Source organism: Fundulus heteroclitus, chromosome 13 (genome assembly GCF_011125445.2).
Source record: "Fundulus heteroclitus isolate FHET01 chromosome 13, MU-UCD_Fhet_4.1, whole genome shotgun sequence".
Taxonomy (NCBI): Eukaryota; Metazoa; Chordata; class Actinopteri; order Cyprinodontiformes; family Fundulidae; genus Fundulus; species Fundulus heteroclitus.
Window position 1 is genome coordinate 35,885,399 of NC_046373.1, and position 23,929 is coordinate 35,909,327.

The 23,929-nt window shown below is 39.6% G+C and overlaps 1 protein-coding gene across 2 annotated transcripts in view; it reads right to left on the minus strand.

Annotated features, from left to right (window-relative positions):
• Positions 1-2,706: 2,706 nt before the first annotated feature.
• ilf2 (interleukin enhancer binding factor 2) overlaps positions 2,707-23,929 on the minus strand; it is a 36,417-nt gene continuing 15,194 nt past the window's right edge. The window contains exons 8-16 of one of the 2 annotated variants that reach the window (XM_036145623.1): positions 18,059-18,175; positions 17,434-17,512; positions 17,233-17,320; positions 16,044-16,105; positions 8,578-8,692; positions 8,286-8,376; positions 7,657-7,812; positions 6,990-7,032; positions 2,707-3,188 (exon numbers count right to left, since the gene is read on the minus strand). In XM_036145623.1, the coding sequence (XP_036001516.1) occupies positions 7,661-7,812; positions 8,286-8,376; positions 8,578-8,692; positions 16,044-16,105; positions 17,233-17,320; positions 17,434-17,512; positions 18,059-18,175 (704 nt within the window). In that variant the 3' untranslated portion in view covers positions 2,707-3,188; positions 6,990-7,032; positions 7,657-7,660. The remainder of the gene's footprint in view (positions 3,189-6,989; positions 7,033-7,656; positions 7,813-8,285; positions 8,377-8,577; positions 8,693-16,043; positions 16,106-17,232; positions 17,321-17,433; positions 17,513-18,058; positions 18,176-23,929) is intronic. The other variant, XM_036145624.1, reaches the window with a different exon arrangement.

Here is a 23,929-nt window from a genome sequence, read left to right on the forward strand (position 1 = left end):
TAGTAGGTACACCTGGTCTGGCGTTCTGTTAACTGTGACATCATCCAGAGAAGACGGCTCACCCGCTACTACCATCTAATGTAGAACAGATTACTAGATCAATCTGTGCTTGTTTGTCTCTCTTGTTGTGTCTCTGCTCTGTCTTCCGTAACCCCAGTCGGTCGAGGCAGATGACCGTTCATACTGAGCCCGGTTCTGCCGGAGGTTTTCCTTCCCGTTAATGGGGAGTTTTTCTTCCCACTGTCGCTTCATGCTTGCTCAGTATGAGGGATTGCAGCAAAGCCATGTACAATGCAGACGACTCTCCCTGTGGCTCTACGGTTCCCCAGGAGTGAATGCTGCTTGTCGGGACTTTGATGCAATCAACTGGTTTCCTTATATAGGACATTTTGACCAATCTGTATAATCTGACCCAATCTGTATAATATGATTGAACTTGATTTTGTAAAGAGCCTTGAGATGACATGTTTCATGATTTGGCGCTATATAAATAAAATTGAATTGAATTGAATTGACAACAACTTGGTTCAGAGTGACTAAATGATGACAGCAACTTTGGTCAAAATCACTTTACATATAGAGAATTAGAATGTCTCTTATTTTGTAATTCCACATCAGAATTGTCTGAAACTTTCTGAGTCACATCTGGGGGTGTTCTACTATCATGCTGAAGTGGTTGCATCCACTGATTATCTAATTTAGTTGCTAGAGCTACAGCAACTTTGTTAATAATTAGTTAATATATAGCAATTTCAAATGGCTCTTCTTTTGAAATGCCACATCAGAATTGTCTGAAACTTACTGAGCCACATCTGGGGGTGTTCTAATGTCATGCTGAAGTGGTTGCATCCACTGATTATCTACAGTTTAGGTGCTAGAGCTACAGCAACTTTGTTAATAATGGGTTAATATATAGCAATTTCAATTAGCTCTTATTTTGTAATTCCACATCAGAATTGTCTGAAACTTGTTGAGCCACATCTAGGGGTGTTCTACTATCATGCTGAAGTGGTTGCATCCACTGATTATCTACGGTTTAGTTGCTGTAGTTTAGTAGTGTAGTGTAGTTTTGTGCTGAAACTTACTGAGCCACATCTGGAGGTGTTCTGCTACCATGCAGCATGGTAGTATAAAACAGCAAAAATTTAGTCAATCTAGAGATTTTTAAATGCCTTTATTTTTAAAACACAAATGATGTAGATGCAGTTTGATGAATAAGTTCTGAAGAACATCATCTGTCATATGTAGGTGAAAGTAGTCAGCTGTAAAAGAAAACAGTGTTTTGAGAGTTTTTTAGGCTAAAGAGTGTCACATAAAGTATTGCATTAAGCATGGAAACATTTTTAATATATGTAAATATGTGTGAAAACACGTGATTGATACACCGCGAACATACTGCTTTTATTTTGAAAAGTAGTCTCAGTCTGCCGTAATCTTTAGTGTTTGCGAGACCAACAAAATCAAGTGAGGGCTCACTTGACCGCAGTCTTATCTCTCCCTGCGTTTGCGCTGCAGGCGCCATGGTCACCATGGTCTGTCAAAGTCTGCTCCTGAATCTTGAAGTGTTGCTGAATTTACCCTCTTCATGCACCTTGAAAGTATTTGAAGCTGTGCCAGAAACTTTTCGATTTCTATGTCAATTATTCTCAAGTCTTACAAGGCGTGCTTGTGTTGCCTTTTACTTGAATTCAGGTGCACATAACGTAAGTCACATGTAATTTAGGTACACATTTTAAGGGTAATTTTAAGGCACTTGCAACATTGGTGGCTTTAGCCCAAACCCATCATTCTTCTTCCTTCCAGCTGTTTAGTCTTCATTTATGCACCCCCCCCCCCCATTTAATCCCTTGCACGCGTTACATTAACTCAGCCTCTGTATTGTTCTGGTGTAAGAGATGTCTGACATCCCTGATTTCTGCAATGCAGTCGAGTTTATTTTTAGAGTAACTATTTTCCTTTTTAGTGTCAAAGGTCTGTCATCTGTCTAAAAAAAAAAAAAAAAAAAAAAGTATTTATTATATCTGACCCCAAAGGGACGGGATAAAGAGATGAGAGGAGGCAGCCAATGTAGCCTTGAAACACTCTGCATGAGTGGGACTTTAGATTAAATTTGAAAAGCAGTTCCCCATTCTTGAAAAAAATAAAGAGCGTAGAAATACCAGCAAGAACTTAAAACTGTTTTCACCCCTGGTCTTAACTTTATTCAGCTAACTTTAACTTCAGAGCGCCCGCGCTCTGAAACATTAACATAATCTCACTTAACTTTCGATAAAAGTTAAGAGGTCTTTACATAATTTAGTGGAGAACTTGCTGCCAGCATTACTGTGACAGCTGAGGTACTACGGTGAAGAACTGGCTATTTCAGAATGGTGTTCAGTCACAAGTCAATCGTTAGTACTCTGATGGAAAATTATGGTTCCTGAGAGCCGAGTCAGGCTCACAATAACAGAGGCGGACAAATGGATCTGGAGTCCTCCACAACATTTAACGACACCAGGTTTTCTTCACAAAAATGGCTTCCTTTAAATGAGAACATCTTCACTGAAAGAGTGACCTCTGGCCTGCAGATGAGTGTAAACCCCAGAATCTTGGCTTGATGTTGTTGCTGTTCTGGGTAATCCTGTTGACCAGTGGCTGTTTTGTTTCCGCGATGTAGAACTGGTCACCGTCCTCCTCGCACTTGAAAATATTTCAACAAAGAACCTGTCCAGATAACCTTCTGTATTTTATTGACATTCAAATTATTTCCTACCCCACACATTCCTACTTTGCTAAAAGCCTAGTCTTGGTGACACTAAGGAATGACAACTTTCTATGGGTCCCCCAACTGTTAGACATGCAGAGAGATTTTAGAATTTATTTTTCTTCAGGGTTTTGTTTTAGAGAAAACCCACTTCCGTTATTGATGATGCAGTAAACAGCTGCTCTGCTATTTTTATTACACTTGATTGCTTCATGCACAAATACGTAACCCAAACAAAAACTGTTTATTCATCCTTTACAAAGAACTAAAAACAGGAGAACAGGAAAAAGGGAGAAAAAACAAGGAAAAGAAAGACATAATTATAAAAGGACTTTTTTTTTTTTTTTTTTTTAAAGTTACATTTTCAAAAAGGTCTGGCTTCCAGTGCAGCTCCTTTGGTGGGTTCTTCAGAATACCACACATTTATTAAGCCCAGCAAAGTTCACTGTGGACAGAAGAACAGCAATAAAAACAAGGTCATTTTTTTGGGGTTAAGACACCATCAGTTAACTTGATTTATAATGACTGGTAACTCTGCAGCAGAACACAACTTTGATAGTACACAAACAGCATAAAATAATCTTGTGTAAATATTATGGTTAGACCAAGTGCCAAATGTCTTCGGCTGTGGAGAAAACTCTGCGGTCTTACGGCGCACTGTGTGACAGGTTCAAGGACGGCTGTTAGGGCCCTCCGAATAAAGATAACCTGCGATAACTATCTGAGTGTCAGACTATCCCAGTGTGACAGCTGCTACGACCTATGTCAATTACAGGGTTTATACAGGAATGAGTAACTAATGCCTAATGCTCTTAGAAATAATTTTAATTCCATGACCCATGACTCTCCTACATCTATCTATCGATCGATATAGGAGAGTCATGGGTACTGATGGCTGTGTTCAGACACCAGAGCACCTCCGCATGCAGTGTTGCATTGGATCCAAATGTTGTTCGAAGACCGTCTGATTTTCCTACATTAGTGGCAGTAGAGCTTGCTCCAGCTGCTGCTGTGCTGTTTGCGGTAGCTAATGCGGATGTGACTGCGTTGGTTACAGAAAAGTAACTTGACATTGTTAGCCGTTGTCTGCCCCTTACAGTTGATCTGTGGCTGTCTGCAGTGGTGTAGTGGTCACTGGAGAAGTGGGTATACTCTCAATGTTTGCCCTGCTCAATGACATGTAACACTGCTCTATTTAGTTTACCCAAAAATCCATCAGAAACGTTTACCAATTTTAAAATATTTCCTTGAGCTACTACGTGAGGTGTGAAAATACTGTTGTAAGTTTTTTACGGCTTCTGGCAGGTAATGTAAAATTTTCTTTGGTTTATATTGAAGGAATTCCTACACTACATCCAGAATCAACATTTCATTACTTTACTGTAGGTCTTTCAATATAGGCCTAGATAATAAGGCATATGGTAAGTCCTGAATTGAATGAGAAAGAGAATCTATAGAAAGAGATAAAGTTAATGACGAGGAGAACGTCAAAACTCAAATCACTTTGTCTTTGCAAATCATTAATTGTCAAATATACCAGCTGAAACACCCAAAGAAGTGTTGATCTTGTTGATTTAGACATCCTGAGAATGAAAGCTTGGCCCCAATTTATGAACCTCAATTTTAAAATGGACGGTGATTTTAAACTTGACAGTCAAAAAAGGACCTCAGTTAAGTCATTTTAATCATTTAAGGAACAAAGCAAAGGCCTCCCTTTACTGTTTGCCTGTTTATCTTAGAATTTAGTTTAAAGAACTTCTGTTTGTTTTTAAGGTTTTAAACAGCTTTCCCACCTTGCTTAAATGAGCTTCTCCTTCACCTTTACAACCCTGCTTGCTTATTCACGTCTGCTGACCAACTGCTTACGGTCATTCTCAGTTCTGCCCAGATGCTTAGAGGGAACAGGGCCTTCTCTATTGGGTCCCCCTAAGTTATAGAACAACTTACCTTTGTACATTTGACAGGCCACTCTGCTTTCCAGTTTTAAAACCTGTCTTATAACCTATTTTTACTCATTGGCCTTCAACCTTACTGAGATTTTATCTTTCTCAACTTTTCTTAGTTCTTGTATTTCTGCTGTGCCGGCTGGTTCTCTTATGTTTGATATAAAGTTTTTATTATTATTATTATTATTATTATTATTATTTTAAACTGTTGAGTCTTTACCCAAGTCATTTTATTAGATGTTATTTTGTTTTACCTCGTGTTAAAGCGCTCTTTAAATGATGATGATTATGATCACAAGAAACATTTGCATCACCTCCCAGAAGCTGGAAAGAAAAGAGACCAAAACATTTTTCACACCTCACTTAGTAACTTAAGGAATTATTTTAAACTAAATATTTTAGCCTAAAATATTAAACTGTTTATTGGTTATTGTTGTTTCTTCAATCCCACCGTTATGTTTAGTAACGTTTGCTAAAAGATGCAGCAGTTTGATTTAATCCATCTGAATGCAGCATTTGCAAGCCATACTCTGATTGGATGGAAAGAAACCTGTCTGTGATTGGCTGGTGAGGTGGACAGTTATTGAAGTCACAAGCGCACAGACAGAATCCAGCGACAACCAGCTGGTGTTGAGCGTGGAAGGATCAGGTCGAGCACGCAAGTAGACACGTCATCTTTACTGCTGACAGCCTGCAGACATGTCCCGAATTCCTCATTTTTCACCCACTTTTGTTGAAATATGCATTTTCCCCATTCTCTAGCTCTTTCTACGCATCGAGCTTCTTTTCCCAACATTGTAAAAACATATGGCTTTACGATCAACCGCAAGCAGTTCAGCGTTTATATTGCTTATATCTGACAAAACTGTTTTATTGACACCCCAAGGACATTTTGCTGAACTTCTTTTATTATTTACAAAAGGACATTGAAGTTTTATTGAATAGCTTCACCCAAAGAGAACTCTTGAATTTATTACTGGACTATTTATTATTAAACTTATTTGATTGTGGTTGTGTTTTGGAAGGATATGGGATTAAAAAGCAGATCATGTGGTTTGTTTATATGACAGGGTTCTTGCAGGTTTTATTAAATTCAGCGGCGGGGGAATCCAGCATCAGAAAGTAAAAAGCTGTTCCAGAGATTAGCTTCAACCATTTGCATTTCCAGCTTCACAGCAGTAGACATCTGAATTCCTTTATTGAGTAAGGACTCTTTAGCCAAAGCTGAAGTGCGTGCGTGGTCACCACGATAAGTGCTGTCTGAATAGTGTAGTCAGTACGGAAGGAGGTAGGAAAATGAACCTGTAAGATTCCCCTCACAGCTAGTTTAGCGCAGGAACTTCACGACACCCCTTACTGGTGCTAAGGAGCTATAAGGTATCCCACAATCCGTGAGTGTGACATGACGTATAACCAAAGACCATCTCGTGAAAATCAAAGAAAATGTCCAGAGAGATGAGAACACGCACTTTGTAGTTCATTTTCAGAAGGCTGTAGACACAGATTTGACTAGAATCATCCATGTGCATTTCGGTCACATAATGACTTCAGAGTTAAAGGCTTTCTGAAATCGACAGCCGTCTGAAGCTCCTTTCCTCTCAATGATAGAGTTCTTACTAGGGTTGGGAATTGTAAAGATTTTCACGATTCCGATTCCCTTATGGATTCTGTGAAACGATTCGATTCCTTTTCGATTCCAATTTGGGGAAAAAAGGAGAACAGTTTGATGAGCAGCATCAACTTTGTTTACTTAACTATCACACGACCTTGCAAACTAACAAGGTCAAAATGTCCATAGCAAATGTGCAACTGGAGTAACATTTATATTTGTTTAAATAAAAAAAGGAATATAAGACCAAACTTAAATAAAGTAGATGAGTTGTTTAGAATACAAGAAAATGTAAGTTTGTTGTGACAGTTGCTTATTAATCTCTCTTTAGATAACCTCAGTCATCTAAATCTAACAGAGAAGCCATCCGTTTAATGAAAAAGAATTACTGTACAATTTTAGGAAATAAACTCGTCTCCCCCTGATTTAAATAAACAAGCATCACCTTTCTCTCGCTCCCTGAACTGCGGAGCAACTTCGTAGCATGTTTTGTTACATCCACTGCAATAGCTAGAATCATGTAAGAATTCCAGCTACCAGTAGTTATAATTAAGCATGCTAGCAATGAAGGGCTGGATTAATGAGAAAGGCACACTCCCTTAATAACCCCAAAGAGAGGTAGGAAATTGGTTTATTTCCAGAAATGGCATATGATTTACTAGGAACCAGCCAGTGAAGCCTAGCTACTTACCACCAGAGTTGCCTTCCATGCTGGTCGTAACTTTAGCTTCTGTCTGGAAAGAATCAAAAACACAGCATTCATTAAATTGTATGCCATGTTGTGTGTGCAGGTGTTTCTGCCTGTTGGATCCATTTCCTCCCGCGGATGTATATGCCATTTTGCAATGATTGCAAAGCGCCTCGTTGCCATCGTTCTCTTCCTTAAAATGAAACCAAACTTTCGACCGCTTCCCCCAATGGGGCGGCATTTTTTTTGTTTCGCTTTAAAGCCTGGTCACGTCGTGCACAAGTTACGCACACGTGCTTACTGAACGGCGCGTGCGTAACTTGCCTATAAAATGTGACGTAACTTGCGTAAAAAAAACCCGTTGTGCTAACGTGCTGCTAAGAGCCGCGGCACGACGGAATCGAAAAGAGAATCGTTTAGCGAGCTGCCAAACGGCGCCACGGCATTGGAATACACGGAACCGGTTCTGAACAGCAACCGGTTTTCGATTCCCATCCCTAATTCTTACTGTTGACCCCATGAAAGGTCAAGGAACAGGAACTAGGAGCTATAATTAAGTGTATTTGGATGGAGCAAGGGATAAAAATTACCTGGTTGAACAGGATGAAGGAAAACCAGGCCTGAAGCCAGATTGCCCACCTCTGGCAGCAATATATCAAGTTGCTCTTACCTCCTTACTCCTGGGTCTCCATACTCTCATCCTCTCCATCCCCTCCCTCTTCCAGAGCTTCATCCTCCTCTTCTTTCCTCTCTGGGGGTTTCTCATATGCCTTCTCTGACGGAGTGACAATCACACCATCCCATGTAGACATCTCAACAGCCAGGTCTGGGAAATTTTACATTCAATCTTTAGTTCAGAGTTGTGATTAAATATGAAACATCCAACTGAATATTGAAAAGGTTGAGAGAAGAAACTAAAATATTAACATTTTTCAAAAACAAAAAAAACCCTGCAGGCCACTCATCCTGAACCTAGGACCACATAGTGAATTTGGAAACAGCTCTTGATTTCTAGTGCTGCTGATGTGGAATGGTGACTGGTGATGCTAAAGGCAGTCAGTAGTGCTCCCATCTCAACATTCTGGATTATATCTTTAAACTTTAATGTTGACTACATTAAAGTGTTGAAAGCCACAGTATGACCGCAGCAAAAGCTTCATGTGCATACATCTGAATATATTTTGGTCAACCAATGGGGAAATTCAAACTGAAAGGCATTTTGTAATGATCTGTTTTAAATCAGAACTCTAGCTGGTTTTTAGTGGACGGTAAACGAAAAAAAAAAAAAAGTTTTCTTACAGCTGGCATCTCCCTCCAGGCCGAGGATCTTTCTATAACCTCCATGAGAAAGCACTCTGACCAATGTCTGGGCTGTGAAACACACCATGTCCTGAAGTAACACACAGAATTATTATCACTACCATGTTTCAACTTTTCTTCAGGTGCTATGGTGCAGAATTGTATCCAGGACAGTTCTGTATGCAGGTTTAATTTTTCTTAATTGGAAATTATCAGAATGCCATATAAAGACAAAATTAAATCATAAATCCTCAATATAAAACTACACTAATCCTCAGGATTAAGCATATACCTGCTGTTCCAGAGTCATGACTGTGTGCACCCTGAAGTTTCCACTTTCACAAGGGTCAGTAATACCAACAGAGCCAGGAAGAAAGAGACCAGCAGCCAGCATCTGGAGGCAACGCCTAAACAAATTCAGGACAAATTGCACAGGAAATCTCAGACTTTGTATGATCTGATCATAAAACAAGAGCTAAAGATTGGCACAAGCTTAAGTCTTAAATAAAGTGCTTAAATCTAAAACCGAAGTGGTTTTGTGTGTCTATTCAGACCTGCCAGTGCTGACAAAATTCCAAAAGCAGACAGTTTTTTTTTTTTTACAACAAAGTCTATCACTACTTTCAGTAGTTTCAACAAATCAACACACAAAGTGGCAGATTCTAATTGCATTAGGTCATCTCATAGTAGAGGGTCAGTGCTTTCTGAAAAAGCAGTTCAGCAAATCCTGATAAACGTCTACACTGATATCTGCAATTCAATTCAATTTTATTTATATAGCGCCAAATCATGAAACATGTCATCTCAAGGCACTTTACAAAGTCAAGTTCAATCATATTATACAGATTGGGTCAGATTATACAGATTGGTCAAAAATGTCCTATATAAGGAAACCAGTTGATTGCATCAAAGTCCCGACAAGCAGCATTCACTCCTGGGGAAGCGTAGAGCCACAGGAAGATTCATCTGCATTGTACATGGCTTTGCTGCAATCCCTCATACTGAGCAAGCATGAAGCGACAGTGGGAAGAAAAACCACCCATTAGCGGGAAGGAAAAACCTCCGGCAGAACCGGGCTCAGTATGAACGGCCATCTGCCTCGACCGACTGGGGTTACAGAAGACAGAACAGAGACAACAAAAAAAAACAAAAAAGCACAGAAGCACACATTGATCTAGTAATCTGTTCTACATTAGATGGTAGTAGCGAGTGAGCCGTCTTTTCTGGATGATGTCACAGTTAACAGAACGCCAGACCAGGTGTACCTACTATGAAGAGAAAAGAGAGAGAACAGAAAGTTAAAGCAGAAATGACAACACATAATGCATAATTGAAGAACAGTACAACTCAATAGAGTGAGAAAATTAGATCCTGATATACTCCAGTAGCCTAAGCCTATAGCAGTAAAACTATAAAGGTAGCTGAGAGTAACATGAGCCACTAGTTAGAATTTTTGTCAAAAAGAAGTTTTAAGCCTAGTCTTAAAAGTAGACAGGGTGTCTGCCTCACGGACCAAAACTGGGAGTTGGTTCCACAGGAGAGGAGCCTGATAGCTAAAGGATCTGCCTCCCATTCTACTTTTAGAGACTCTAGGAACCACCAGCAGACCTGCAGTCTGAGAGCGAAGTGCTCTGTTAGGAACATACGGGGTAATCAGAGCTCTGATATATGATGGAGTTTGATTATTAAGGGCTTTATACGTTAGAAGAAGAATTTTAAATTCTATTCTTGATTTAACAGGAAGCCAATGAAGGGAAGCTAAAATTGGAGAAATATGATCCCTCTTGTTGATTTTCATCAGAACTCTTGCTACAGCATTTTGGATCAGCTGAAGGCTTTGAACTGCATTTTGTGGAATTGAATTACAATAGTCCAGCCTTGAAGTAACAAATGCATGGACCAGTTTTTCAGCATCACTCCTGGACAGAATGTTTCTAATTTTGGCGATATTCCGGAGGTGAAAAAAGGAAACTCTGGAAACCTGTTTAATATGGGATTTAAATGACATGTCTTGGTCAAAAATAACACCAAGATTTTTTACTTTATTACCAGAGGCCAGGTTAATGCCACCCAGATTAAGTGATTGGTTAAAAAGTTTATTTTTTGAGGACTCTGGCCCAAAGATTACAACTTCGGTCTTGTCAGAATTTAGATGCAGGAAATTTAAAGTCATCCAGCTTTTGATGTCATCAAGACATGACTGCAGTCGAAGTAACTGATTGGATTCATCAGGATTTATGGATAAATATAGCTGAGTATCATCAGCATAACAGTGGAAATTAATCCCATGCTGTCTGATAATTTTGCCAATCGGAAGCATATATATAGTAAATAGAATTGGTCCAAGGACTGAACCCTGTGGTACTCCACAAGTGACCCTAGAGTTTGAGGAAGATTTATTATTAACATGAACAAATTGGAATCTGTCTGACAGATAAGATTTAAACCAGCCTAATGCTTTCCCCTTAATCCCTACAGTATGTTCAAGTCTTTGTAGGAGAATATTGTGATCAACTGTATCAAACGCAGCACTGAGATCTAACAGGACAAGTATAGACACAAGTCCATTATCTGAGGCCATGAGAATATCATTAGTGACCTTCACCAGAGCTGTTTCAGTGCTATGATGAGCTCTGAAGCCTGACTGTGAACATTTACAAAGTAATGACCTACTTGAGGAGTTTCAAAGTTGATTAGCAACTACTTTCTCAAGAATTTTAGATAAGAAAAGAAGATTAGATATAGGTCTGTAATTTACTAACTCATCTTGATCAAGAGAAGGTTTCTTAAGTAAAGGTTTAATAACAGCTACTTTCAAAACCTGTGGTACATATCCATTTACTAAGGATAGATTAATCATGTCTAAAATAGGACCACTGATCAGAGGGAATACCTCCTTAAACAACTTGGTTGGGATTGGGTCTAACATACAGGTAGAAGGTTTAGATGAAGCTAAAATTTTAGATAGCTCAGAAAGCTCTACTGCTTTTAAACAGTTCAGACACTGCGCAGGTTCTAAGGATTCCTCCAATGCTGCCTCACTTACTGAGGACGAGGTAATCATGTTTGGGAGGATGCCAATTATTTTATTTTTAATGGCATCAATTTTATTTATGAAGAATCCCATAAAATCATTACTACTAAGAGCTAAGGGAATGGATGGATCAACAGAGCTGTGGCTGCATCATTCTTTATGTTAGTCCATTGGAGTTTTATAAACATGGCAAAATAACTGTCTTAAGTTTGTACAGGCATCTGTTGTGACATTCTAGGTAGACTTTCTTGAGGCTTTTATTTTGTTTATATCAGTATCGTAATTATATTGTACCGATCCAATGGGGATGGACGATATGAAAAAAAAAGAAAGAAAAAAAAAAGAAAAAGAAAATCAGATAAAGAAATACTGATCGATATATTTATCAACAAATTCAAAACATACATTTTAAGTGCAGCCCTGGCCATTTTATGCTGTTGCTTAGCAACCTGTTAGATAGACACAGATACCGAATTCAAACTCAACCCTTTATTCAACCAACTTTTTACCAAATCTGCAAGTTTAAAAAATAGAATGGTGCTCTCTGAACTCTTTGAAGGGGGAGGACCTTGGTGACGAAGGTTCCTGGGTCTGCGCTAGAGACTGACATTTTTTCGGGAATCCCGCGGGTCATGTGATTCCCACGGGAATCTCGCGGGATGGGAGTCAACATCAGTAAATATCACGTGATTGGGACGGTACAGGATTAAATATCAACAGGAGCAGACGGGAGCGGGAGTAAACCAACAACAGGTACAATTAACTAGGATCGATGACAAAAGATTAAATAAAATAGAAAATCAAAATGTAGGTTTGCCGCCGCCATTTTGTAGTTTTTTTTTCCAAGAAACCGAAACTATAATGCAGGTCAAAGAACTACACGACCCAGAAGGCAACAGTGAATCCGGTTTATTTTTTCCGCCAGCGTTTAAAAAACAGAATGGGAGGAGGGGTGGGGGGGGGGGGGGAATCAACCGCTAGTGACGAACTCAACCTGGAAAAGTTGGATCGGCAACGCAAAGTCAAAAGTAAGGACTTATTTATTAAACTCACAGCGCAACTGTAAAGTTGCAAATATTAACAAACTTGACGAGAGTTGAATGTCACGGTGTTAACACTCAGTACCTGCTTGTAAAACGTGTTTCCTGGACTAATTTCCCAATGTGCAACAGTGTAATAATACGGCCAATAACTTAAAACTACTTTATTATTTTATTTAGTATTGTCTGAACAGTTGTGTTTTTTTCTGTTTTAACCCAATAACTGAACAATGTGTTAACACTTCTGTTTCACTATTTAACAAAAGTAAAACACATCTACTTCCATGTCTGGTCGGGTAAAAATGAGACGGAGCCGACTGGACCGGCTGTTCCTGGGTCCAGTTAGCTCCGCCTCCAGCTCCGCATCATCCCCGAAAATTAACATAATCTCACTTTTAACTTTTGATAAAAGTTGAGAGATCTGTCTAAGAATGTGTTAAATGTTCAATGAATGTATTGGTTCTGATAGTAAACCCTAATTAGTTTGTGGATATTTTATTGCAAATGGAAAAATACTAATATGCTTGAATGATAGTCAACTTTTTAAAATTTTTTTTTTTTTACTAAACAGTTTTTGAACCACTTTGGTACATTATCTAAATTGTGACAGTAATGCCTTTATGCACTTTTTTCTCAACTGAGTATAGATCTCTTTCTCGGTGCATTATTCTTTAGTTTCAACAATTTGAAATATAAAAGTAACTTCATTGTTCATGTGAAACAATTACTTAATGAATTAGTAAAAAGCAACATTGTACATTTTGTTTATTCAACTGAGATAGGCATGGTCTGTTTCCGTGTTTGTTACTTTATTTATTATTATTCCTTTTACTTTAACTGGCCTTTACTACAGCTAAAACAGGAACTTAACTGACCCTTCATAGACATTCAGGTTTAATGTATTTCCAGAAAACTTAATGAAGACAACAAGAATGGGAGTAGGGCAGGAGCGGGAGTCATTCTGAGTGGGAGCGGGATGGGAGTGGGAGTAATTTTACCAGGAGCGGGACAGGATTTTTTTTTCTACTCTGGCCCGGGATTGGGACAGGACACAATTGTTTTCAGTGGGAGTGGGACGGGACAGGAGTGAAAATCCACTCCCGTGTCACTCTCTAGTCTGCGCTTGTGATTGGTCGGGAGGATTAATGACTGTAGTATTAACCTACATGGCTAGAATGTAAAAGGAGGGAAAACTGTTATTGAACTTTTTATTTAACCTTTTTTTCTATCATCGATATAGGTCTATCGATCGATATATATTGTTATTGAATAGCCCTACAATCAATATTAATAGAATATTGTGATAAACCTTTTGGCCATATTGTCCGGCCCTACATACTGGTGTCCTCCTGTTTCACAAAGGCATGCTACTTAACGGCAGCTTTGCACAATCCTCATTTATTAACTTACAGTATTAAGTGTCAGACCTGAGAGATGCGTTGTTCTTTAGTAAATAATGTACTGTATGCCAAGTTGAAACTAATGGTTCTTTTGAGCAAAAATTTTAATAGTCAGACTGTTTTCTTTGGTATCTTCTTTAAACAAATAGAATACTAATTGCCACTGATATGTCTTGAGTTTAAAGTGTCGTTTTTGTCTTAATGATTCTTTGGCTAACGAGCTCATATGTCAGGTGTGTTGAAGCAGACCAAGACCAAGACTTGTCATTTAAATCCCATATTAAACAGGTTTCCAGAGTTTCCTTTTTTCACCTCCGGAATATCGCCAAAATTAAAACATTCTGTCCAGGGGTGATGCTGAAAAACTAGTCCATGCGTTTGTTACTTCAAGGCTGGACTATTGTAATTCTTTACTATCAGGAAGTCCACAAAATGCAGTTCAAAGTCTTTAGCTGATCCAAAATGCTGCAGCAAGAGTTCTGATGAAAATCAACAAGAGGGATCATATTTCTCCAATTTTAGCTTCCCTTCATTGGCTTCCTGTTAAATCAAGAATAGAATTTAAAATTCTCCTTCTCACGTATAAAGCCCTTAATAATCAAGTTCCATCATATATCATATCAGAGCTCTGGTTACCCCGTATGTTCCTAACAGAGCACTTCGCTCTCAGACTGCAGGTCTGCTGGTGGTTCCTAGAGTCTCTAAAAGTAGAATGGGAGGCAGATCCTTTAGCTATCAGGCTCCTCTCCTGTGGAACCAACTCCCAGTTTTGGTCTGTGAGGCAGCCCCCCCTGTCTACTTTTAAGACTAATCTTAAAACTTTCCTTTTTGACATAGCTTCTAGTCAGAGTGGCTCATGTTACCCTGAGCTACCTCTATAGTTATGCTGCTATAGGCTTAGGCTACTGGAGGACATCAGGGTCTATTTTTCTCACTCTACTCAGGTCTACTGTTCTCCAGTTTTGCAATGCTTGTTATCATTTCAGCTTTTAACTTTTTGTTCTCTTTCTTTTTTTTCTTCATAGTAGGTACACCTGGTCTGGCGTTCTGTTAACTGTGACATCATCAGGGAAGACAGATCACCCGCTACTACCATCTAATGTACAACAGATTACTGGATCAATGTGTGGTTCTGTGCTTTTTTGTCTCTTGTTGTGTCTCTGCTCTGTCTTCTGTAACCCCCAGTCGGTCGAGGCTGATGACCGTTCATACTGAGCCCGGTTCTCCAGGAGGTTTTCCTTCCCGTTAATGGGGAGTTTTTCTTTCCGCTGTCGCTTCATGCTTGCTCAGTATGAGGGATTGCAGCAAAGCCATGTACAATGCAGACGACTGTCCCTGTAGCTCTACGCTTCTCTAGGAGTGAATGCTGCTTGTCGGGACTTTGGTCAAAAATTTCCTATATAAGGGAACCAGTTGATTGCTTCAATTTGTATAATATGATTGAATTTGACTTTGTAAAGTGCCTCAAGATGACATGTTTCATGAATTGGCGCTATATAAATAAAATTGAATTGAATCTATTAAGCTCAGCAACTTTAACTATGTTTGCACCGTTGTCAGTAGTAATAGCTACAATGGCCCGTTTCTTAATCTCCCAGGCAGACAGCATCGTGCTTAAACCTTGTCCGACAATCCGCCCGGTATCGGCGGGAAAATATGCCGTTTTGAACACTAGTGTGCAGTCTCCATTCGTCACTGGTATAATGTACAGTCAGACTAAAATACGGGTCCATCATGCGACTGAAGCGTAGATCAGATGTGGCTGCAATGTAGGTTTAACAGCTGCTCCTATTACTCCACAACCAGCTCTACTGCTGCTGGTGCTAAAACATTAGAAAATTCCTCCATGTTCTCTTTTGCTTCTTTTTCAGACTGGACGGAGTGGAGTCACATTACTACAGACTGCACATGCAGTGCTGCATCTTAAAAAAATGGACATGGGGATTGCCTACCTTTACCTATAATAACTTTTCATTTAATTAAAAAACAAAACAAAAAAAACAACATGGGAAAAATTACGTTGGTTATTGACATAAATTTCGGTGTCTGTAAATTTTCTGTTATCGCCCAGGCCTACTTGGTCACATGTCCACTATTGAGAAGCAGGGTAAAGAAGCCCAGGACTTACTGATGAAAACTTAAATAATGTTTTTTGTATTGTACCCCCAATTTATCACCACCATTAATTCCTTGATTTTTAAAAAACAAACATGCTTTGAAATGCTTAAAAAGGAGCTGAATTTGACCTTGGGACAGGTTTAAGAACATTTGCTTAAGAACAAACCTGTAGGCCACATTCAGGGACAGGGGCTGCCTGGATGGGTTGTTCATCACAGCAGAATGACCCTGGAACACAATGAACATAAAATTACCACTATAAACTAATCAGAACTAATTTTATGAACGGACAGCTCAAACAATTCAGTGGGATGTGTTCTGCTACAGAGGTATTCACATGTGAAGATGTTGGTGAGTGTTTTCTACAGAACACAGAAACAGCAAAGAGCCTTATATCGAAGGCAATCAGACTTTCATTCTGTTCTTTCTGAAAACGTTTCGACATCTATCCAGGAGTCGTTGTCAATTCTGGTGGGTTGCACTTGAGCAACCAGCAGGACATGGAGGCCCATCCTCCTAGGTACATTCAAAGTCAGATGCAAATCAATGACCCACCCGTCATTGTCCTGGGTCGTTATATCAGCAGTCTCATCATTCAGGTGACCAAGTACTCTAATCACACCAAGCAATAGTTTCTAAGGCTCATTTCCACTACCCTTGTTAAACCAATCCATGCCGAGCTTGGTCTGAGCTTGGATCAGTTAACCAAGCAGAGCTTGGTTTTGAAGAACGTTTACACAACACGCTATCTCGGTTTCTTGGTTTCCTCGCCTCCTAGTGACCATCTGCGGTACTACTGAAAAACCGGGCCGAGCCCACTAATGGAACTGGTCTGCATTTGGCGCGGTCCGGTTGTGTCTGGCTCGGTTCAGTTTGCTTTCCATTTACACTCGATAGTCATCTCCGTTACCGAGCTCGGACTGGTCTCAGCACGGTTAAAAAGGGGGAGTGGAAATGGGGTAATGATCTTTTTGGAATGTGTTGGAGGACAGAGCTGGAAACACTGGGGAGTTGGAAACACAATCCTCCCCCTCGGTTTAGTGATGTCTTTTCTCTTTTGACCAAGATGGCTTCTTTCATCCCTCTTTCAAACCATCTGTTCTCCCTTTCAGAAATCTGGACATAGTTCTCATCAAAAGTTGCCCTTTGTTCTTGAGGTGCATGTGGACTGCTGAATCTTGCTCCAAGCTTCTGACCCTCCTGTGCTCTGCCATGTGTTTATGTAGCCGTTTAGTTTCTCTAATGTAGGAGTCTGAGCAGCCCTCGCTTACCAACTGTGGAGGTAACTTTTGTTGCCCTAGACGTTTTGAACATGAACTTTATGTTGAAATATCAGATGGAACAATGGAACTTACCAGCAGGTCCAGGATCCATGGAGTCAGAGGTTCAAAACCAGGGAAACGGGCCCTGAGGTCTTTTAGAAGGCGGATCAATACTTTGACTCTAAAGGTTAAAGAACAAAACAGAAGAGTTCAGGTGAGAGGAGGTGTAGTTCAGAAGCCAGCACACCAACAGGAAACAACAGCCCTGATGTGTGTTAACAGAAATGTTCTCACGTTGACTGAGATGCATTCTCCTCAAACCAGCGGGCGTGGCGGATGGCAGCCAGGGCGCTCTGTAGCACCTTGATGTCCACTAGGAGGAAAGGAACACTTGGTTTTTATGAAAAGACAAAGATCAGTATACATCTAACCAGCACAAACATTTAATATTTCATTTAGATTATTGTAATTTCAATGTCCTACATCTACCAGAACCCTGCAGGTCTTCACAAAAAAATAAAAAACAGAACTAACAATATTCTTAGGTTTCACAAAAAATGTAATTTACAGGTATACTATGTATTCCACTGTTGACAAATTTCAAACCCCAATGAGACAGATTTTTGCATATTTAAAAAGACGTACAGATTTGGGCATGTGTTTTTTCTTATGACCATTATATTTTAAAAAAACCTAATTGCTAGAAATTGTTTAGCACAAACATTGCATCCTAATTGTAAGCTGCAAGCATTCTTTATAATCATTTCCTATATTTCAGGTGCCAAATCTGATATAACCAAATTCATCCACTGCCACAATGCAGGGTAGTCGCCCCCAGAGATGGTGGATATGCACAATGTGTGACAGTTCATGTTGGTCTGGTGTGAGGTCTGGTGTGTCGTCTTATGGATGGTCATACAGTGCAGTTCTGGGTCAAGCTTGCGCAGATTGGGTGGAACGGTGGTGATGAGAATCTTCACGGTAGCATCAGCTGAACTGATCTCGAATCCTGTCTCATTGGTCAGCATGGACAGCACTGAAAAAAGACAGTCAGTCAGGACATTCACACCAGCAAATCGATTTACTCAAGCCTGGTCAACAATTTCACAAGGATATTTTAAACTTAATCCACAATTAAAAGCAATAACACACAATAATACATTAAAGTGTAAAATTACACTTTAGTATTTTAGAAAAAAAAAACAAAAAAACAGGTTTACAATATATTAGAAATACTTACCATTATCTTCCATATTGTACATTACAATAAACAAAGCATTTGCATTCCATCTGAAATTTCCCAGTGATAGTTTAAATGTATGAGAACTTTAGATCCAGATGTATACTACTAACACTGGGTCTTTTAATACATGGGAAACATACAAAGCCACAAGAGACGTGAAAATAACTCAATTGGTAATATTGATATAACTTTCAACAAAAATCTTTACCCATAAACTTAATTTGCAGGATGCTTAGTTTTTCCTAATGCTTCTGAGCCTGAAAATTGAGCCCACAATCTGTTTCAGGTGAGCTGCCAAATCCTTAGCCTCGTGAGACCATCCTGATCTCGCGAGCTTTCAAGGTTTCACTCGCAGATCAGTCTGGCTACTTTCCGTTAAAGAAAATTTGGAGCAGTTCACCAAACGAACGTCCAATCAGCGTTGGCTTTGAGGCGGGTTAAAGTGTGACGCAACGAGAAGCGCGACAGTTCAGTCTAAAGAACATGGCGGCTTCAGCCGATGAAACTAGCGTTAGCGTGGCTATCGAGCAAGTTTTATCGGAATTACAGAGTATTTCTTCACTGAAAGAAGAGCAAAACACTGCTCTGGAGGCTTTTCTCAGAGGAAAAGATGTTTTTGCTCTTCTCTCGACTGGTTTCGGCAAGAGCTTGTGGTTGTGTTTTCGTCGTCGCTGTTAGTACGTCATAAGCTTCGTTGATCTGATTGGTTTATTTGGCCCGTCTATCACCAACATAGGCCAATCAGCTAACCAGTATTTTCGCCCCTTCCCAAAATTACTTCAACAGAAGGTTTCCAGATGGATATGCAGAGCAAATCCATCTGGGGGAGTCAGGTTACCAAATCCTGGCATCAACAGAAAAAAATTATATATCATGACAAGAATTACAGTGTTCAATTTGAGAACTTGCATCAATAGACAAAGGGCTTATCTGTGAAGAAAAAAAACCGTTCTGCATTGAGGGGGGATGATAACTACAAGTTTAAACAACCAGACTGTTTTATTGAAACACATTGGAGGAGAAAGATGTCAGCTTGTTTCTGGTAATAGTTTGTATGATAATATATAACCCCTTAAAGGAGAAGTCCAGTCAAGATCAGAATTCAAACTGCTGAAAGTACTTTAAATATCAAATTATTATACTGTTTAATAAATGATAAGCTTTTTTAATTAAGAGTAATTTTCATTTGAAGGTCCTTTTATGGGGGCAGCCATCTTGGTGAAGAACAGTACTGCCTCCTCCCAGTTTGTGACGTCAGGTTGCGGGACCAGCTGTAGAGCAAGTCCCAATGCCCTGTCCCCTTGAAAATAAGTACCCGTTTTCATGCCAATTTTTTTTTTTTTAAAAACCTTTTAAACAAAGATAAAGATGGCATAAAGAATTTAAATTAATACTAATTTTACATTTTAGAGACATAAAAAGAAAACAAATAAGCATTAAAGTACGGTTTATGGGTTCAGCAATGTTATACGATGTGATACGATCAGTTATTGCAGCCGTAAACTGCAGAAAATACGGGAAGAGCGGCTCTTTCTGAGTTTACTCTGCTCCTGTCAGGATGAGCTCCAGTGCGTTATGAGGCGGCGGGATATTTCGGCGTCACTTAGTTTAGAGCCAAAACAAGCCACTTCACTTTCAAAAACAAGCCCAAAAAAAACCTGTAACCCGCAACTCATGAAATTTACAAGTGACTTTAGAAAAAATAAAACCAAAATTACATAAAATAAGTGAGCATGCTTTCCAAGTGTGTCGTATCACTCCGCTGCTCTGGTCGGTACACAAATGTTCCGGCAAATTCTACATTATAAAAAAGAAAAACCTACTGAAAATCATTGCTCTCATGTCATCTTGAAGACATTCTTCTAAATGTTGGCTACAGATGACGTGTTTTCTCTCTGGCCAGAAGCACGATGGCAAATCCTCTCTCTTCAAGTAGGTAATCCAACAAAAGAACCCGGTGGATCATTAATCGGAAAGGTGAAAAAACAAATGTTTTTTCCACTTTTACCCGATGTATTGGAACATCCAACTGCCATGCACGTGATCATTGTTGTTTCAACAATAGCTCCTGTGAATTTCAATGATGAAGTCCTCTGGAAATCCGAAATAATTGTCGTTGATCGCAGCTGTGTACAACAACGCCTATTGAGTTTGCTTGAAAAGCGCGGAGAACTGCCGTCGACTCTCCACGCTTCTACGTCACAGGATGTGATGTCAGGCGGCCATTATTGCCCATATTAGGGCAATAATAATGGCCGCCCCCATACAGTGATCCAGATCCTTTTTTATAAATCCTTCTAAAAAACAGGCTTCAAAGTTTCTAAAAAAAAGTCAAAAAATTTTTTCATACACAATTTTGGTTTTATAGCACTTTAAACACAGAAGGTGCCATTTAAATTGCTATCAAAAATTGATACTCTCTACAAAAAAGCGTCACTGCGAGGACATGCTCCACCCCATCGCACCATGGCTGATTTTGTTGGAAATTAGAGACTCTGGCCTTTCCAACAAGGTATAGCACGTGTTTGTTGGATGTGTCTCGGTAATGGAATTGTCGTGTATACTGGAGACTGTACAACTCACAGCCGCAGCTGCTTTGCGCACAGGCTTCATTACGCCCGGAGCAGATGGCTTGTTGTTTTACTTCATCTCTTCAGCAGTGTGGATGTTTCGGAAAACATTTGCAGTCGTATTGTCACAGAAGAGGAAATTTACCATTCAGGAACCTTTGGAAGACATTATGAGGGAGAGTGATGCAGAGAATCTTCTGACTCTGCAGTCTTTCTTCTGTGTAACCAGACGCCAAAGCAAAATAATCCATCTATGCTGAAACCAGTCTTTGGGATTTTTTTAGCTGTTGCAGGAAGCTGACAGTGTCATGGTGATACACCTAGGTACCAAAACGTGGTAATGTTTGAATTTACGTGAAATTGGTACTCATATATACCGACCGAATCCCGCTGGTATTACGAAGTCCTGAATTTGGTACCGAGCCCTATGTTTCGTACAACTTTTAGTGTATCCGTTTGTGGCTGTGTTCAATGCTATTCTGTTGTTTTTTTTTAATGGTTGATCATTTTGTGCTCTAGGCAGTTGTCAGTAGACCCACTCTGTCAGGGCAGTCAAACTTTTTACAGTAGCAGGCCACACACTATCAAGTAGAAGGGTACACTTATGCCAGTGCCCGAGCCCCAGAGGGGAGAATTTTGAAAAATAGAGTCTCCCTCATTTTTTTTGGAAGACAGGTGATTATTTAAACAATAGAGTCAGAGTGCATGTTTCAAATTGAATAAAAAGGCAAAAAATTTGAATGATCAATTCTTCAAAAACAACCTTTGTTTTTTATTATTATTCTTAAAACATTATTTTTTCACATGATGTTATGTTTTACCAAGGTAATCTCCATTTGCATAAAATTATTTTAATTTGAATTAGTAGCACCACATAAAACAGATCAGATTAGGTGAGGCCTATTCATCTTATTACTCACAGTTCTGTTCTAAAAACGATCGTAACATTTCTACACGAACAAAGTTGAATTTTTATGATAAAAATACTGGGTCGGAATTTGAAATTGAATTTACATGTTGAATTTATTTCAGTCAAATCGCTCTTTCGAAATCTCTTATCTCAGTTTAATTTCACTTGCACTCATCACACACGATATATCATCGGCGAGGATTCTAAAGACGAACACAAAATGCATCCCCTGAAAAACTTTGATAATTTGCTGCTGTAATATTATATTATATGTAATATTATAGATTTTTCAGAATAAAAAGCCAACAGATGTGCATAATCAAAAAATATCAGAAATACAATTATAGAGCATTCAGTATTGTAAGAAAGCCCACGCTGTTTCTGGATAAATACATTACTTTACGAGTTAAGTTCTATTCCGTTTTATGCCTCTTTCCTTGTAAGTTTGAAATGTCCCATGCTCCTGAATGCACCATAGCTTTCTGACGCTCACGAAGGCATCACACTGGTCTATGAACGCTGTGCTGTGTAGATGCACGTTTGATCTTCCGCTTAAGACAAAGCGTTGCAGTTTCAAAACTCATGTCTGCTCTCACGGTTTATTGTTGTGTGTGAATGACAAGAGACCACAGCAAATAAATCAGCCGTACCTCGGATAAAAACTTTGGATTTAATGTTGTGACTCACCCGTAGCCCTGCGACAGACTGGCAACCTGTCCAGGGTGAACCTCGCCTCTCGCCCGGTGAACGCTGGAGAAAGGCACCAGCAACCCCCGCGACCCCATGAGGGATTAAGCGGATCAAAAAATGGATGGATGGATGGATGGATGGATGGATAACACCCGTAATTTTGTAAACGAATCTGCCAAATAACTTTTTTTTTTCCCCCCAAGAGGTTTAATAAAACGTTTTGATATCATTAATTTAAGAACAAGTAACTGCGTTGGTCACATTTTAATCAGTTTTCTTCGTCGATATTCAGTTGTACAGAGCGAGGCGCACTCCCGCGACAGGGGACGCATATCTCAGCAGGGATGCACTTTTCGGCATAACACCGGTCTGTGTTTTGATCGGAAAAGTAGCATCTCGGTTGGAACAAGGAACCCAATCACTCGTTAATGTTGCTCTCAGTGGAGACGGATGCAAAGGTGATTTTTGGGATGTATAATCGGGGAAATGTAGGCGGCGACAAGAGCTGCTATAGACGGCGATTTGCCGCCGTTGACCGGCTACTTTTGACTGCCCTGCTCTGTGTGGTCAGACTTTTTGTATGGGGATGGGTATTTTTCTGATATTATTGGTCACTGGTTGTTTTTTACAGTATTGTTTGAGGAGCTAATCTACGTTTGCAGACTTAGACTGGTTAAAATTAATCTCTAGTGTTGCACTAAGTGGAAAGATAATTGTATGTGTGTTTTTATCCTGCTGTTTTTGTCCATCCTTTACTACAGTATTACAGGGTTAAAGGGTTTAGGTGATTGGGATTTTAATTTTAAATATTAAAATATATATTGTATATTGAGATGTAGCCCAAGTCTAATTACAGAGATATAATTTTTAAGATAGCTATAATCTATTAACCTGACTCTCGCCAGATGTATTTCGCTGCGCCTAGCTTCACTCATTCCATAGGAATTGCCTTTTTTGAAGGCTGGGCCTTATCAAAAATCCTTGCATATGATTGGATAAACCACTCACACTGAAGCTAACCCGTGATGCTGTGAGAGCGACGCAGGAAAAAAAACAAAATATATTTTTTTTAATGTGTTTGCGGCTTTAGTGGCACACGTTTTATTGACAGTGAGCTGACAGGAAGAGGGGGAAAGACAGGCGGCAAAGCGCCACGGGTCAGAGTCGATCACGGGCCGACCGCGTTGAGGACTAAAGGCCTCCTAATATGGTTCGCGCTAACCGCTCCGCAGAGGACGCGGATGCACCCCAGAAAACAAAACTTGCCAAATCCAGTCAGGAGAAGGTCGAAAACATCAGTTCCACCAACAAAAGCCTTCAGAGCCGTTCTCTGATGTTCTTTTAATGAAACAATATTAGGTAGATTGGACAACATGG